The sequence below is a fragment of the Mytilus californianus genome, unplaced genomic scaffold, assembly GCF_021869535.1.
Source record: "Mytilus californianus isolate M0D057914Y unplaced genomic scaffold, xbMytCali1.0.p SCAF_15, whole genome shotgun sequence".
Classification (NCBI taxonomy): Eukaryota; Metazoa; Mollusca; class Bivalvia; order Mytilida; family Mytilidae; genus Mytilus; species Mytilus californianus.
In genome coordinates this window covers 10,125,902-10,144,022 of record NW_026262637.1, presented here as the reverse complement: position 1 = coordinate 10,144,022, position 18,121 = coordinate 10,125,902, and the positions used below count along the sequence as shown (strand labels likewise).

Below are 18,121 nucleotides of genomic sequence, written 5' to 3'. Positions count from 1 at the left end.
TTTTAAACTCTTAAAGCTCAGGACGAAACGCGCGTCTTGCACACACAACCTACGCCAAATTACTTACATACCGAAAAAAACAAGATTGATGCCTAAAATTTATTTATTGAAATAAATGCAAATACACCGAAACTGTCAAATAATTGTAAATTATCAGTAATAATTTCTTTTAAGAAAACGCATTATATCCGCATAATTAATGTTCATTCTTGCCTTATGTCTGCTCTTGTTTCTTAGACATATTGCATTTTGGTTCGTTTTCGTTTCCTTTGTTTCTGTGTTGCTCGTCTAGAGTATTTGTATTGTTTTGAATTTATAACGCCAGCGCATGTTAATACATTTCCATCCTCGCACGTTAAACTATCACAGGTGTTTGTAGAATCAGTAACGTCGTCACATGCTATCACTTTTCCGTCATTACATGTTAAACTATCAATTGTCTCTGTTGAATGATCCATAATTATCCTCCCTTCAATGCCGTTGTAAAAAGGTGACACATTTTTAATGTATTCAATTAAAACATCCGCCTCAAGATCTCCTGTGAAAAAGGAATATTATATAATGTGAATAATATTTTTAGAATGCAAAATTCTGTCAAATCTCGATATTTAGAAATTTGACCACGGTTGATTTATTTTTTCACTCGGAGGATCTTACTTTATATTAGAAAGTGGTGTATTGTAATGCTAGGTAATAATATGACAGACTCTGTGTATTTCTTATCTGCATGATATACACGTTCCTTGGATTCTCACAGTTTTTGTTTCAATCTTCAATGTGTCAAATTTTTCAAATTATGATTTCAATCGGTAAACTACTGTTGTGAAATATATTCCCGATAATATACCTTTTTATGTTGAAACTGTTTAAAAAAAAATACATACAATTTTGACATCACAAAAAGCGTTTTATATGTTGTTCGTCCTTATGACATGTACACAATGTTCTCAACTACTTTTTATGTCTTTTAGCATCATTTTTTTTTCTCCATTAAATATGTTTCATCTGTTTGTAAAAACAAATATATAATTCATCAATTGATCAGCTTTCACATTGGATTTATACAACCATTGACAATTTGTCACATTTGATAGTCTGTTTGTGCATGTGCTTTAATTTTTTTTTATTTAGCATAGTACGTTTCATCGCAGTGATATTAAATATATCCGTTTTATTGCAATCTAATCAATTTTTTGGACAAAAACATATTTCGTCGGGAAAAGATAGACCCACATTAAAATGAATAAATCGTCAAAGATACAATGCGCATAATTTCGTTGATATAAAACTCACCAGTTGCCTTCTAATCCGTTGGGTTAAAAATTGTAGTATTTCGATACTTAATAAAGTTTTACGAATAGCAAATTGACCAGAAATTACGAATAGTAAATTTACAAGACATGACGTATCAATGATATTCCATGTTGGCAAAAACACTGAAATGTGGTATGGGATGTATAAAATTAGGGAATATTGAAAATACATGTATGTTTCTTGAATACTGTAGGTTTTTGAAGACATGTAGTCAAAATTTATCATATTTGGTATCCGATATATTGTTGTTAACTTTTAATGAATAGTCGCCGGGTCAGTATGCGCATTGGTTTTTGTATTCATAATCAAATAGCACTAAGAAGCTTACCGATAGTATGCGATTGTACCGCATTGTCCCTGATCATGAAATATCCATCTCCTCCATTACGTATAAAGTTATTTAAAATCAAACTGTACATTAAATTCTCATCAATCGGTTCATATGCAGGAATGGTACAGTTTTGACAGATAGCTAAGGCTTCAACTACTCTTTGTTGCACTGGTTTTGTGAGATTATATTTTACTTTTATTCCTGGAAGTAGTGAAATAATCTAATTTTATCAAATTATAATAAATGCAATAAATTAAAGATGATACATTATCAATTCGACGACTTCCATAATACATGGAGAACTTATGGCTCACTCATTTGATGTTGATGGTGTCACGGAGTTGAACCAGTTTAATGGCTAATTACGACGGTCAAATCGTCCCAACCTCACGACATTGCGAAATTCTAATTGATTTCCTCGAGATGGTTTTCAATACTAATTTTATTTTATGTTCTGTAGGTATCACCACGGAGTTGGAATAGTTTCGAGGACGACAATCTTCAAAGTAATGCAAGCCGTCATAGTTACGTATAACGTTACACCAATCATCGTTTAATTTGAGGGTCTAAAGTGTGGCATTACACGTTAGCGTTTTTGAATAAGCGGATATGACCATATTGCACTGAAAAGGTTTAAAAGATAAGCTAAAATTCCTTAACTTTTGAACTTTCTGTTTATAGATTTAACTAAATGTGCAATATATTTTGAATTTTGTTTTGTGTGTGTTTTTTTATCTCCATAGAATTCAACTGTCTTCAAGAGCTAATATAAAAGTATAAGGATGTTTTGTGTCTACTGATTAAATAACCATCCACCAACAACCAATCTAAATGATTAACATTGCTACAGGTCACCATACGTACGGCTTTCAACAATTTTTATGTCCCACCTACGATAGTAGTAGGGGCATTATGTTTTCTGGTCTGTGCGTCCGTTCGTTCGTCCGTCCGTCCGTCTGTCCTGCTTCAGGTTAAAGTGTTTGGTCAAGGTAGTTTTTGATGAAGCTGAAGTCCAATCAACTTGAAACATAGCACACATGTTCCCTATGATATGATCTTTCTAATTTTAATGCCAAATTAGAGTTGTGACCCCAATGTCACGGTCCAAAGAACATAGAAAATGATAAAGTGCGAGTGGGGCATCCGTGTACTATGGACACATTCTTGTTTTCTTATGAAACAAGGAATAAAAAATGTTTATAACCCCTAAGAAATTTCGAGCGTCCGACGCACTTTTCTTCATTTACCCTCATTAAAGACGTACATAGAAAATGACACTTGATATATTTTGATGCGTCCGAAGCACTTTTCTTGAATAAACTTCACCAGGAACTTTCAAAGGAAAATATTTGAAAGTCAGGTTGTAGTCTTATGAGTTGGGTTTGTGATATATCATGGTCTTAACGTTAATGTTCATAGTGCTTCAATTCAATCTGAATGCACAATTTTAAATAGCTAAGCATTCAATGAGATGATGAAATATGTAAATCCAATATCACTAAGGTTATGGCTCTTTAAGGCGCAAGTTGTTCTCTTTTGTTTAGAACTCGTTTGTTCCATACGTAACTAATAAAGATTATTCTTGAAATGGGGTATGATGATAATCACCACTAATATTTAAGGTAAATATTCCTTATTTGGTTTATCTTCCTATGTCTGTATACACTTAAAAGGGGTGACACAACGATATCAATAGAAATAATATAATCATATCAACAGAAATCCCAATATGAAAAAGAAAATGGACATTGTTGAAAAAGAAATAGCCCACAAAACTGTACAAAATCATCTATATTCAGCAATATTGCTCAATTAAAACCTAGATGAGTATAGTTGCTCTGCAAGGACAAGCAGTTTCCGTTCTGTTATTGGCAACTATAATCAAATAAATATACAAGTTACAGTTGACAATTAAGTACTGTTGATAAGTTTTCTACAATTAAATGGGATTCGCTGAGAAAAAATATGTACAGACCTGTCTCCATAAGTATATATTGTAAGAATCACTCAGTTTTAGTTTGTAACCCGGATTTGTTTTTATCTCTATCGATTTATGAGTTTCGAACAGCGGTATACTACTGTTGCCTTTATTTGCTTCTTCTTTTATCCTTATAGCACGAAGACAAACATATGGAAATCATTTACCTAACACTCACCTGAATATTGTAAGTACGCACCACCTGGTCCATCTATATCATAGTCTGCTACACTATGTTCTAATGCTTGCAGTAAGTAGTCTCCCCTTAGTTTGATTGTGTCAATTGTATTCCTAAAAGGGCTCACCTCTAAAACATTGCCGATTGTAATGTTGCCTTAAAAAAATATATATATATATATATGATTTATACAGATTTTCAGTAAAAATATTGATGTTATCCTGTAATTCTTCTTCTAACTTTGTACTATTGTACGGCCGTTTACACAGGCAAATTCTGCTGACGTGAATTTCACATGAATCTCAGATGAAATTCATGTGAAAAATTTTATGTGAAACTCACCTCAAACGAGCTTATACGTGAAACTCACGTGAAAATGTTCATGTGAATTTCATGTGAATTGAATTTCATATGAATCTCACTTGAAATTGGTGACGTGAATTTCACGTGAAATTTACAAAAAAGAAAATTTTTTTTTTTACGATTTTAATCAAATTTAAAAATTTAAATGTTAATTGAATAACTGTATTTTGAAAATTCACGTGAGTTTCAGATGAGGTTCACGTCAAACTCACGTGAAATCAGTTCAAGTGAGTGTCACGTCTAAACTGGTTTGAAGTGAAATTCACGTGAATTTCATGTGAGTAAAATTTCTCTTTGTAAGATGCTAACAATATTCAGTATGCTGCAGCTTTAAATGCAAGGTACCTTTTAGATATATAAAGACAAACACAAATGTTCCAATAGACATGGGTAATATTGATCAAATTCTTTATGAAGCATACAATAATTTATATACTAAATAACTGATACGGAAATAACTCTTTATTATACATGTTAGAACTGTTTTTCTATGCAATATATTTATTCTTTTCTACACTAATAGGATTGTAATAGGTATAAATTCATCAATTGCTTATTCGGATTTCAAAAGTTGTTTAGAAATATACTTTGTAAAATGAATGTTTCTATCGTGATAATATGAGTATCGTGTAATTCCTTACACCTGGGTTTTTTCAGTTAGTATATATGGTTACCTACGGTTCCATACGGCTGGAATTGTTGTTACCTTTTATCAAACCATTGTAAAAAAAACAAAAAAACATTGCACTACATAACTTCTTATATATACATATTGCAATTGAAGATTTTAATCACGAGCTCAGGTATTAAATGAATAGAAATACTGATTTGTTTGAAAATGTTTAGTTTCATTGTATTTTTACTTGCCGCTATGAATACTCAAACATTGTCAAAATTTTCTGTTGCTTTATAAAAAAAACCCAGCTTATTGACAGCTACATTAACAAATGTCCGATATCATGCGTTCTATTATCAACATTTTTTCATATTTAATACTAATTTAAATTTTTAACGCTTCTAGAGTAATTTGTAATGTTTAATTTTGCGAAATGACCATAAACGGTATAACTTATTAAGAACAAACATGTTTTCGTTCATGTCATAATTTGGTTATAGGTGTCTTGTTAAAGGTGTTGTATCATCATATTACCTCTTTCAATAGATGATCGTATTGCTCCTGAGTTGACTATGGATATAAAAACTTTAGCTCCATCTACGCTGTCTGCGTGTAAAAGATTCTGATGAACCATGCCGTCGGCAATCAAATTTCCTGAATTCATGACAAGGAAGAATATTAATACTGATAATGTTAATTCCAATTTAAAAAAAATAAATTTGAATCAATATAAGCATTGTGATGCACCATAAGGAGGGCAACGTAAAATATAAACGGTTTGTGGTATAGGTACGTAACGTTCTTTAAAGGTTTAACCACAATTATCATTCAATATTCTCCGATACTGCTTATTGCAAACTTGCTTAAAAAGGACGACGGTAGGTTAATGCTATGTGGGTTTTTTTTTAGAAGTTCTGGTGTAAAAGCAAAGATACACTGTATATAGTTCAAATGCTGTTGGATATGGTTATTGATGATGCTCTGTCACTCAATATTCCACATTCATACCAAGGAGTGCTTACGTCCCATATATTCCAGTGAACTTAAAATTGAAGATACTACCGAAAGAAGGAGGTCTGCATCATATCTTGGTCTGTTCTTCGATATTGACACAATTGGACGACTACAAACTCAAATATATGACAAACGTGATGATTTCAACTTTCCAATTGTCAACTTCCAATTTCTCATCAGAAGCATACCTTCCGCACCATCCCATGGCGTTTACATGTCTCGGTTAATACGCTATGCCCGTGCATGTTCACAGTATACGGACTTATATTATATTAACAGGGGTATGCTTCTTACACATAAATCGGCTGTAACAGAGATAGTAGCAAGAACGACGGAAATCAACACTTCAAATATTTTATGGTCACAATCATAAATTGGTTTCCCGGTACGCTGTGTCGGTGTCTCAACTCCTTGGCGACACGTTTTCGCGATCTTAGATCTTAACATATCAGTACAGTCGTTTGATCTGTAATTATACCGACTGTGTCATATTTCCTATTGTGACATTTTTATTAAGTGTAAATTCGCATGGCAGTTTATGCATGCATAGCAGATTGTGCTTACCTGTCGACTCGGTTTTGTTAATTTTGGAGTTCGTGGGATTCTCTTAGTTTCTGGTTTGAACAACAGTAAGGAGTACAACAAAACTACCGAACTCCAAGACAAATTCAAAAAGGGGAAGTCCTTAAAAACCGACAAATTCAAACGCCATCAATCAACGGAACAAGTGAAAAATTACTGCCATATTCCTGACTTGGTACAGGTATATTCCAAAGTAAATGATTGTTAAACTTGGTTTTATAGCCAGTAAACTACTGTCGCCCTAATTTACTCTACTTAATGACTTATCTCGTGCAATACAATACTTTCCTCCAGACAATATTCATCAATATAATAGAAATACAGCTATCTTTAACAGTGGTTACGGATTGACCTAGAGGAACGGCTGCGAATTTGTCAATGTAAAGTGGCGGTATTTTGTTTAGTAAATAGAACATTTTAAACTAGTCATGGCTCACCTATGGAGTAATCCAGAATATTTTTCAAAGATCCTTTTATTTTTTGCAGACCTTGTTACACTAGAAAACACACACCATAATAGGAGCAAAGGATGAAAGTTCTACTTAAAAATATTAAGTATTTGTAATAAAAAAAAAGGTCGAGACTAAGTCTACCTTTAGCCATTATTAATTGCTCTTTGGAAACTTTTGAAGTAACTTGTTTAGAATGACTTTTGGTATTGTATATATCATACCTAAGTTACATTCTTGTAATCTACAGACAAATCTACCTCCATTTAGGAAAACTAATGTGCGTCCTATAACACTGTTCATTCTTGCTCTCAACCCTTTTCCGAAATCATTAGTAACATTCTCCAGTTGTCTATCTAAAAAAAGCAATATAATATACAATATTTTTGGCGATTCCGACTCTTATTTCGAGCGCCACTGTTAAGTCTAAGACGAAACGCGCCCCTCGCATCCAAAATTATCAGTCTGGTATCTTTGATACATTTTGATGCAAAGAATGAATAACAGAATTATGAAATACAAATACTTACTTTTAGGGATAGAATTATCCAGTAATATAGGGTTTCCATTATAACGTATAATTTTTCCGTTGTTATCAAATTCCACTTGCAGAAATCCGAGGTATTTAGCAAAGGCATAATCTTGTACTACTAAAACTTCGTCACCATTATTATTTATGACAACTGTGGGATAAACATCTACTGCGTTATCATTGGATGGCGGTGTGCCTAGATATTTAGAAAAACAATATTTTTAAGGTAGAGTATTCATTTTGAAATATTGTAATACTTTCAAAAAATATCAATTTGTTCATGCGTTCAAAATATTAATCCTGGTATCTATGATGAGTTCATAAAGAACGAACTTGAATACTCGTTTTAGATTGTGTTCTTCGGGGAACCCCTTCATTTTGCATCTTCCAATTTATTATGCAAGAAAAGGTATATTCGCATGAAATGCAAATATTTATAATATTTTATATCAATTATGATAGCTCTCTATCAGTACAAGTTTTTTTATTTGTAATTTATGAGACGTTTTCTTTTGTATGTCAACTGCCTTTGTATATCCGCCCTAGCACATAAACTGCCAAATCCATTACCTCCTCTGTTAAACCGATGTATTTTCAATGTTCTGCACATTCTCCTCGATAACGCTACTGATTGTAATATATAAATATGAAGATGAGGTATATATAACTGTTCACAAGAAAACGTTCGTGAAATAGTACTGACGACAGAAATTAAAACAATACCACAATTACCATTTGTTACATGATTGGTAATTTTTCCTTTGATCTTTGAGTGAGTTAACTTCTGTTATTTTTCGAGAAGTGAGTTAACTGAATGATTGTTTAGTAATTGCACTCTCCAGTCCCGCCGTGTGTCGCTTGTCATAGGAAAAGCAAAGAATGGAAGGAGCTTAGACCTGTGCTCTAACTTCCATCTCAAGTTTGTTATTTCAATGTCTAGCTCCGCCTCTTTGACCTAGTAAACAACGAAATCAATGACCATAAAATGTCCTAATAAATGTATTGTTTCAAAATTCCAATAGGGACATCTAATAAATTTAAACAAAATGCATACACAACAGTAAATAAAAAAACAAATCTGGAAAAATGGGGGGGGGGGGGGGGGGAGCTTACTCAAAACTTTCCAACTTGTAAACCTAACCCTAAATTAAAAATGGTTTCCTATACTTGCAACACATGAATACCCGAGGAAAGCTACAAAAAGGCATAACGTGCTCTATAAAAAATGAGGCGATATTGATAAATTGGGGGATACTTTTTTATCGTGTCAAAATGAATATTCCAAAAAATTGTCACTGGATTTTTAGTCGTTTCATTTCCTCCACTTTTTAAAGGTATATCTCCGTAAATTGAGCGTGCTAAACATATTTATCTCTGGATCTTACGCAATCAACAGCCCATCTCTTCATCGATCATTATCATGGTGTTGGGAAAGGCGGAATACCTTCACAATAAGTTGTAAAAAGTTTCCTTCGTGTACCTCTTCTAAAACTACACGTCTTATTGGTTTTGAATGCAGGCAGCATGGTTTTGCATTTATCCCCTCAAGAATTTTTGCCCGGGGAGGAGGCACTTCAATAACGCATAAATCGCTCTCTGGTCTTTAAACCATAATGAAAGTATTACGGCAACGATTCATTAACATGTGTATCTATCATTAAATCAAATCCAACTAAAAAGTCCGATCCATGAGATCATTGTCTGAAAATTAGGGACATTTTGTCATAGAAAGCGCCACTATTTCATTGACATATTTAATTCATGCAAAGTACAGTTAAGTTTAACCCCCGACATGTGTCATCGCTCATTAATGGTACAAATCATGTATAGCCACGCCTTACTCATCAACAAAAGGCGTGCTATATATATAACATAATGTTTATATTGTTGGCGCCTCGCCTGTTAACCCACTGTTTTGGAAACGTATGTGTATGTATTAGCAAACCTTATAACTGAAAATCCATTGGTAACATACAGAAATATCCAACGCAGGAACTTTCGGAATAATTCATGACCCTTAACCTGCCAATTATATAACGGTTTTTCAATCATGACTATGTACAAATAGATAATCATATTTGTTATTTATTATAACCATACATTATTATAAACATAAGTATACCTGTATATAAAAATGTATTTGTATGACCACCAACAACAATATCGATATCCTCCACTTCAAGTGCTATTTTCTTGTCAACCTTAAATCCGGCATGTCCGAGAGCTATGATTTTATTTACTCCTTGGTTTTTAAGCATGGTGACCTGTGTTTGAATGGATGTGACCTCGTCCAAAAACACCAAATTACCTGTACATAAGCAATGGGTACAGTAAAAATGCATAACTTACTACTGTGCTTAAGTGCATGATTTACAAATGTTTAAATTTCCATTAGACTTCATTGAAATACAATAAAAACATACAGATCTAAATAAATTTAAATCTGGATAAATAGATGGATGTGTGTTATATAGCAAAGGCTCCTGCTTACAATAAGAATATCTAAGAGACAATACATGAATTCATATGAAATCATCAACGTAATTAGAGAAGTACATTGAGACTTTATTAGAATCATTATAACATATTTATGATAAATGATTTGATTTGTGCTTGATTTTACTAGTTTTGAAAAAACACCTTTGATTCATAATATTTGTCCGGATATTTTTTTTTAATTTATTTCAAAGAATAGTTTTGTACCTGGATTGGATAATATGGGTGTATTTTTTGTTGTGTAACCGATAATGCCGATTTTTTCGCCATCTATATCTAAGATGACACTTTTATGAAACTTGTTTTGAATCATAGGCTCTCCAGATGCATCGATGTTACAGCTAGGAACTTTAAAATTATCACTGTTTTCTACAAGTGGCAAGAGCCTGTAAGAGATGAATTTGTATATTCAATAGGATTCAGCAGTTCAATTAAAAATGGTAGATTATAGAATTATATAATCATGGTTTATAAATGAGTGGTTTGATTCCATTTAATAGTGTTCTTTATTTTCTTAACCCGTCTCTGCAAATTCCTTAATAAACAGCATGCATTAAAAGTGTATTTGTTTAGATTTAAAACGGTAATAGGTTTGTGATCTAAGAAAATGGTTCTGCTATTATAATAAGCATGCAAATAAAACCAACTGTATCAAATATGACAGACTTTCATATGAAACTGATTATTGTTTGAACAAATCACCTTAAAAAACTGCCATTTCGTTCTGATACATTTCTGACAAAGCAGTTCCGATCAGGAATAAACGAATAATAACACTTGATTTATAACCAGTACCTATATAGTTCATCTTTTTCAAAATATAGCCCTTTAAACTATTAAATTCATTTTAAATAACTTATGTAAAATATTTCTTCAGACAGTTTTACTGTCTCGTTTGTAGCTTTAAACCGGTGAAATAAATAGTTAAAAAAAATTGCAGGGAGGCTAGGACTAGCAAAAATATGCAAAAATATTACACAAACCATTAAAAAATTTAATATCTAAGAACGTTGTTCTGGTCCAAGAGTACGATCAGAAAAACAATCAAGTGCAGTTATGCAGAAGTCTCGCGGACTAATTAACCCTGTGCTACAAACAGATTTGGTCATATGGTGATATGTGTTGCCAAATATTGACTTGTTTGATGGTAGTTCTTGCCAATTGTGAAGGAATCTTTGTTTATTTAAATACAATTCTCAGTTATTTTGACGGATTTTGGGCTACTTTCTTTTTTAAACTTGAAAACAGTAAACAAAAATCTTTTCTTGGTCCAGGTTTTGCAAACCACGCACCATATATTGTTTTTTATGTTTTATATTGGCGTTTCTAGAGTATCAATTGAAAACAGTAAGTGTTCTTTTGTCGAAGAAAGAGGGAATTCGAAAATGAAGCTATAACAGAACTTAGGAAATGACAATGAAAAAGTTGTGAAGTAATTAAAACAATGCCACAATTGATGTGTTGCTGTTGTGTAAAACGTTTCGTCATTTTCATTTGCCTATGGCTTTGTCTGAATGAAGATGATATGTAGGAATATGCCAAACTAATAAATGAATCAAAGACATATATCGTTCAACAATAGACAGCTATCCAGACAATTTGCCAAGCTCAAAACATACAAATAAAGCGTCCAGTAATACTTTGTTTGTTAGATGTATACCGCTGTTTTAAGTATCAATCACATATCGTCTGTCACGAAGGATATATATAGTTTTTGTCACACCACCTCGTTGACTACGTTACTTATCCAATCGTGAAAGTTATCTTCTTAAACATTACAATTTCAAAATTTAATTATCAAGAATGAATAAATATTGTAATTAACGGTTAACCAGATCTGTTTAGATGTAATTCCTAGCAAGAGACTCTTAACCTGTCGAAGCACCAAGTCTAGCTCTATTTGGGGTTCATGAGATTCCAACAATTTGTGTTTCTTACCTTGATTTGTATCTTCATAGTTGATTTATGAGATTTTAACACAAGTAAACGACTGTTGCCTAAATTACTAGTGTTATACAAGAAAATTCCAACTACAAAGTTCCAAATATATATGGTGGACAATTATTTTGACAGGTTTAGTCAGCGTGTGGTGTGTCAAAATTTATAAATTGATCAGAACTGGTTTAAATGCACACAGAATTACAGAAACTTTATTTTAAAGAAAATCATTTTAAAATGTGTATAATTCATGTAATTACAGTGTAAACATTATCCTCACTACATCTTACTCATTTATAACTTTACATCCTAGCTACGAGAGTCTAATATTCACAATTTAAAGCTTTTATTGAAAAGTTTGCCTTCATTTAATACAACATATTAACTTAGATTTAATCAAAACAATTAGGCATATTACAAAAGTGTAATTTTGATACTGCAACATATTTTTTATAAACCTGAGAAATGATATACGTATAATAATGTCATTATCTACAAGAATCATATCTTATTGGTACACTTGTAAGATGTGAAGAATATGTACTACACGGAATGTTTTATGATCTAATTAATTAAATAATTATCTGATTATCTGATATCATTTATCAAATTGATCGTTCTAATGTGGGATGAAGAGAGTCCGAAACTGATTTTTGTTTAGAAAAGTATTAATCAAAAACAAGGGACAGTTTCATGACACAGTAATAAACAAAAAGTTGTTTCTGCATCGTAAACTCAACTCGGCATCTATTTAAGAATAAGGAGATGAAGTATGATGTTCCGTTTACCATAACAAAAATTGACAATATTGAAGAGCAGGAAACATAAAATGATCTTATTTGTTCTCATTGTAGATGGTGGATGACTTCCTACAGAGTTCACTAAAGAGTCAGAAGTCAGTCGAAGCTATTTAACATTTCAACCCAGAACTCCCATTGCTGACATGGATAAAACCAGTTTTGAAGAATTGGTTTATATTGAGACCTCAAAATAGGCAATGAAAGTACCTTTGATTAAAGAATCAACTGCAAAAAATGTTGCATTCTTTAATTTGAAGATTTTCCAACCGAAAGAAGTTTTATGTACACTGAATTGAAAACTGTATACTAGTATTAGATGTACCAAATATTGTTGAAGCTACACGTTGAACAACAGTTTATCGTGTACATGTTACGAAAATACTCATGAATAGTCATGAAACACAATCTACAAATTGTATTATAACTAATAAATTGTGAATATTACTGATATCCATAGATTACAAGTTCCTTAAACATGCTAATACTATATGAAAACAATGAGTTTTTCACATCCATATTGATCGAAAACTAGAAGCGTTCAGCACCAACTAAAACATGAATAACCAGTAGGGTGGATCTTCAAAGTAAGGAGATAGAAGTCTTTATAGTTGAGATGAAAACAATGATATTTAAAAAAAAATTGCCGGACGATATGAAAGGCAGAATCAAACCAATAAGTTAAAGTTAGACCAACAAAATCATGGCAAAATCTAAAGAAGAAAAACTTTAATATGAAGCGCAACAAGACGATGACACAAAATGTGAGCCTTAATGAACTTTATTGTACTTACCATAGCATCATATTCCAGGAGGTTCATGTATGTGTGAACAATGGTCCCACCGAACTCTGAGAACCAGAATGTGCCCTGGTACTGGTCTCCTGCATCCAAGAATACTGTATTGTTGGGATACAGTCTCTTTATTTCATCCACTTTGTACTTGAGTCTCGCCATACCTCCGTAGCAATTTCCTATGTTATTACACTGACCACCAAATGTGTTAATCTCATCATAATGTGCATGGACGTCATTTGTATGTAAAATAGTCAAATTAAAAGATGTCACACAAGTTATAAGCATAAAATAACAAAATAAAATCACGTTCATCTTGAACATGATAAAATCCTGCACTATTTAATTGAACTAAATAAGTAAGATGTAAATTGCTTTAGTAATTATTACTAACGCATGCACATGATTAACTCACAGACGGATAATAATGTTTTTACCAAATCGATGCATTATGACTTTTTAAATGACAAGTTTATAGTTTACACACGAATAATCAATTATTTAACAAATATCTAATGAATTTACAATTTGACTAATATTCTCGTTCTTCTTTTTTATATGTGTATTTTTTCTTTAAGTTCAGTTAGTTTGACAATTCCAAATGATTTTAAATGTAAGTTACTAGCAAGACAGTTAAAAAGACGTTTAACTCACATTTCTTGTCTATACTCGAGAAAAGTTTCGAATTCTTTAGGTTATTGCTTTTTTCTTCTTTTTTTTAAGGGGGAGGAGTTCAGCCACATAAAATAGCCTACATTAAAGATATGTTCATTGATATAACATACATTTCATACCTTAATATAATGGTTTCAAACAATTGTTGATCAGTATTGATATTTGTTTGTTTAACAAAAAGAGATCATCGTTTTACTAAAACCTCCACAAATATTATAAAATACCTACAAATCAATCTTATTTTCATTTTTGCAACTAAACTTATAATCATTCGTACTTTCAATTTTTAACAGTTATTACTAAAAAAAAAACAAATATATAATTGTGAAACGAGTGCCCTCAAAATACTAAAGAAGTTGATGTCTTTATTTAAATCGTTTGAGTAACTTAAATTAAGTGTTCGAATGTATTGTATAGAAAATAATTTCTTTATGAAGTGTAATTTGGTTTTCCATTATTTAGTAAATGAGCTAAGAACTGCTAGATTTCAGTCTAGCCATGTACGATTCACTTTGGTTTTCCTTTCACAGTTTGATACTGAATTCAGAAGATTGCTGCTTTGTTGCTGCAAATTTGTTGAAGGAGTTGAATGTCTTTCTTATTGTCTTTTAACTTTGCACACAGACATGTGGTTTTAAAATATTGAATATTAGTGCATGCAAAACCTTGACGCACATGTAAGAATAGTGAGTTAGCCACATATCCATAATTTTGTGATTTGATTTTTTCGGTTACTTATGGGAAAAGGGACTTTCCGATTTGAATTTTACTTGGAGTTCGGTTTTTCTACTATTTTAATTTTTATGTACGCAAATAATAAATGTATAAACGGATTATTGTATTGGATCTGCTAGTCACACGAAAGTCAGTTACATTTGGAAACCCAAGTGAGACAAAGCGAATCAGCAGCGACTCAGAAAACTTTTAATTGTGTGGGATCCCATCTTTGGAAAAATAATTTTAGTATTAAACGGTCATTTTGGTGTGAACGGTTCTTAAAAGATTGCGCAATAAATTATTAAGTCATTTCCAGTTTTTCCATCAATTGTCAAACTTATCCACTGTGGTAAATTCTGTACTGTTCAGACCATTCGCTTGCAGTCAATTAAGATCTGTTAAGTATTTGTTCAGAATGTTCAGTAGTTGTTATTCACCTGTATAGATTAAGAACATACTGAAATGTCTGAAAAGCTACTGACCAATACTGAATTGATTTCAAGCGAATTGTCTGAGCAGCACTGACTCTTTATCACTGTATATGTATTGACTGAAGGATTGAACATGACTTTATATTTATTGTTCAGGCTTTGCAGATGATGTTAAGATAAAAAAATTACCGTTGTCGACTAAGATTTGTTGACTAGTACCAGAAATAGTTACGAACGGTGACGACGAAATTATTCCGATGACGGAGGATCCAGATATATCCTTCACCGAGAAGTCCGAGTCTGATGATACCGGTGTTGGGGCCGAGGATTGTGTTTACTAGCAAAAAACGATGCACTACACCATAAGGTCGACTAATCGCAAAACAGGAAAGCATTGACCAAAGGAGAATGAAGTTGGGTGTCCTAGGAATATCCCTTGTTCGGAATAGCTCGTTCAGATAGGACTTCGTTACAAAAGTCTAAAAAATCATGATATTGAGGTAAAGGGGACTCAGGTTTTGAATGAATGTGTATACTTATGACAGCTTACCGTATAAAACTCCTTTAGAATGTTCAATATGGTACATACATGGATAATGAACAGTTATGAAGTGGACAAAATAAAATCAACACAAACATCAAAAGAAATGAAACGGCTTCGTTTTCCGATGTGGTAACTGGTCAAACTCAAATGGATGAAATTGTGACACTTTAAAACAAACAGAGTAGTCCAGGAAATGGTTGAATTCCATTCGCCTTATACACGAAGATGAGTATGGTTCAGTGTCTTCGACTTACAAATGTCAAGATGAATAATCAAATATTTACTAAGTATCTTATGCGCGAATTAAAAGTGTTCAGGGAATACGGCATATGCCTTTATATTGATAACGAGAAGATATTTTCATTGTTGTTGAGAGGCTTAAATTTGTGTGCGTGCCACGCAGGTGCCCTTAAACTTGCAAAATTAAAGATAGGCTCCAAAAAAATATAGTTTGCATTAAAGTGAACAATGTCCCTCTGTCTGCTAGTGATGTGGAAATCCGTATGGCCTTTAATCTACACGGCTGTCATATTCATGGCCTTTTTGCAGAATGGATAAGAGTCACAATCTGTCTGCTAGTGATGTGGAAATCCTTATGGCCTATAATCTACACGGCTGTCATATTCATGGCCTTTTCGCACAATGGATAAGAGTCACCCTCTGTCTGCTGGTGATGCGGAAATCCTTATGGCCTTTAATCTACACGGCTGCGACACTCATGGCCTTTTCACAGAATGGATAAGAGTCACCCTATGTCTGCTGGTGATGTGAAAGTCCACATGGCCTTTAATTTACACGGCTGTGACATTCATAGCCTTTTTCGCAGAAAGGATAAGAGTCAATGACAAATAAACTGCTTGTTATACAGGTGACAGGGGTTATATTTAAGGCATTAGATAAACAGTGGCCAAGAACTTCAAAGATTGATAACTACATGGCTAGAGTTTTCCATGCTTGACAACCAATGTTAAACAGGAATGATAAATACGTAGTATGTAAGCACATGCCATACATGCTTGAAAACCAGATCACTTAATATATGAACAGTGGGTCCAAAAAACCAAAACAGTAGTATTAGGTTAAAATTATTTAGTTAAGTGACTGATGTTTCGGAGTCTCCGAACCAAATATATATATTGGATAGAAAAATAATACCATAATTAGATAAAAATGTTAAGAATAAATTTTGTATCCCAATATTTTGTTCAACAATTTATTGATTCTATATTCTTTATGTTATTTAAAAATCTATAATATATATATACATAACTATAAATATATCAGTGAACAAATCAAGGTAAAATACAAACTTTATTCTAAATGATATTGTTTGTTAGAAAATGCAAACGTTTATACGATGTGGATATTAATATGGATAGCTCTGTATATATGCAATAACATACGAAGGTTAGTCATTTTAAATTTAGTTTATTTTATTAATATTTGAATTACAAATTATGTGTAATATATTTGCTTTAACATACGTTTAGAATCATGAACCATCAGATTTTGCATGAGTATTCTTTTAAAAGCTATTTTTATAAAATATGACAACAGCTTACAAGCTGTTCATACAAAACTGACTATCCTAAATGCTAGTTTTAAAAAAAATATATCAAAATCGATCAAGAAATAATTTATGATTTAACAGAAACCAGATGAGTTTAGTATGTTATGTACATTTTTGGCTTAATAACTTATTCGGAAACACATATTAGGAGAACGATTTTGTTTTACAACTAGTACTGTACATATATTATTATGGACATGTGCATCCGCTACAGTAACTTTTATTCAGTTAGTAAATGTGCAATTGTTAATTGTCCGTTTTTGACATGCAAATAAAGTATAGCATCGTTTGTTATATTTAGATTGGGAAAATATGATTTACTTAGGTTTGAACTCGCTTTTAGTAACCTCGAGTACTCATTGATCGGTACTTTGGTCTTGGACTGTTTTCTGCTCATTGGTCGGGTTGTTGTCTCTTTGACACATTCCCCATTTCCATTCTCAATTTTATTTGAGTCCTTTGTCTGTTTAAGTTATTTTTGTGCTTCGTGACAATCTAAAGAGTCAAACCATCTCCATCTAACAGTTTGCTCTTCTGTTCTGCTGGTCCACCACTTCCCCAGGTTAGATGATGTTTTGAGCGCTCACAAACATGTTTTACACCACTCTTTTCTATTTATGCCTGTCTCAAATCATGGGTCTGTAGTTCGGTGGTTGTCGATGTCTGTCTTTTGTATGCGTTAAACTGTTGTTTTCATAATTTAGCAGTTGTTTTTTTTCGTTTGAATTGTGTCACATTTTGTCATGTCGGGCCTTTTTGTAGCTCCCTTTACGGCAAATGTTTTGCCATTGCTGAAAGCCGT

The 18,121-nt window shown here is 32.4% G+C and overlaps 1 protein-coding gene across 1 annotated transcript; it reads right to left on the bottom strand.

Moving 5' to 3' along the window:
* Positions 1 to 1,619: 1,619 nt before the first annotated feature.
* Positions 1,620 to 13,670, bottom strand: LOC127725963 (5'-nucleotidase-like). The gene is made up of 9 exons (XM_052233266.1): positions 13,383 to 13,670; positions 11,997 to 12,001; positions 10,061 to 10,239; positions 9,480 to 9,665; positions 7,356 to 7,553; positions 7,050 to 7,181; positions 5,315 to 5,434; positions 3,802 to 3,957; positions 1,620 to 1,846 (listed from the first exon to the last, which is right to left on the bottom strand). The coding sequence occupies exons 1-9, from the start codon at positions 13,668 to 13,670 to the stop codon at positions 1,620 to 1,622; spliced, it is 1,491 nt and encodes a 496-aa protein (XP_052089226.1).
* Positions 13,671 to 18,121: the final 4,451 nt, after the last annotated feature.

Coding starts and splice junctions, on each gene's coding strand:
- LOC127725963 (XM_052233266.1), bottom strand. CDS start 13,670: ATGCTTATAACTTGTGTGACATCTTTTAATTTGACTATTTTACATACA. Junction 9,666..10,060: donor ACCCATATTATCCAATCCAG/GTACAAAACTAT, acceptor GCTTATGTACAG/GTAATTTGGTGTTTTTGGAC. Junction 3,958..5,314: donor ACGATCATCTATTGAAAGAG/GTAATATGATGA, acceptor TATTTTTTTAAG/GCAACATTACAATCGGCAAT.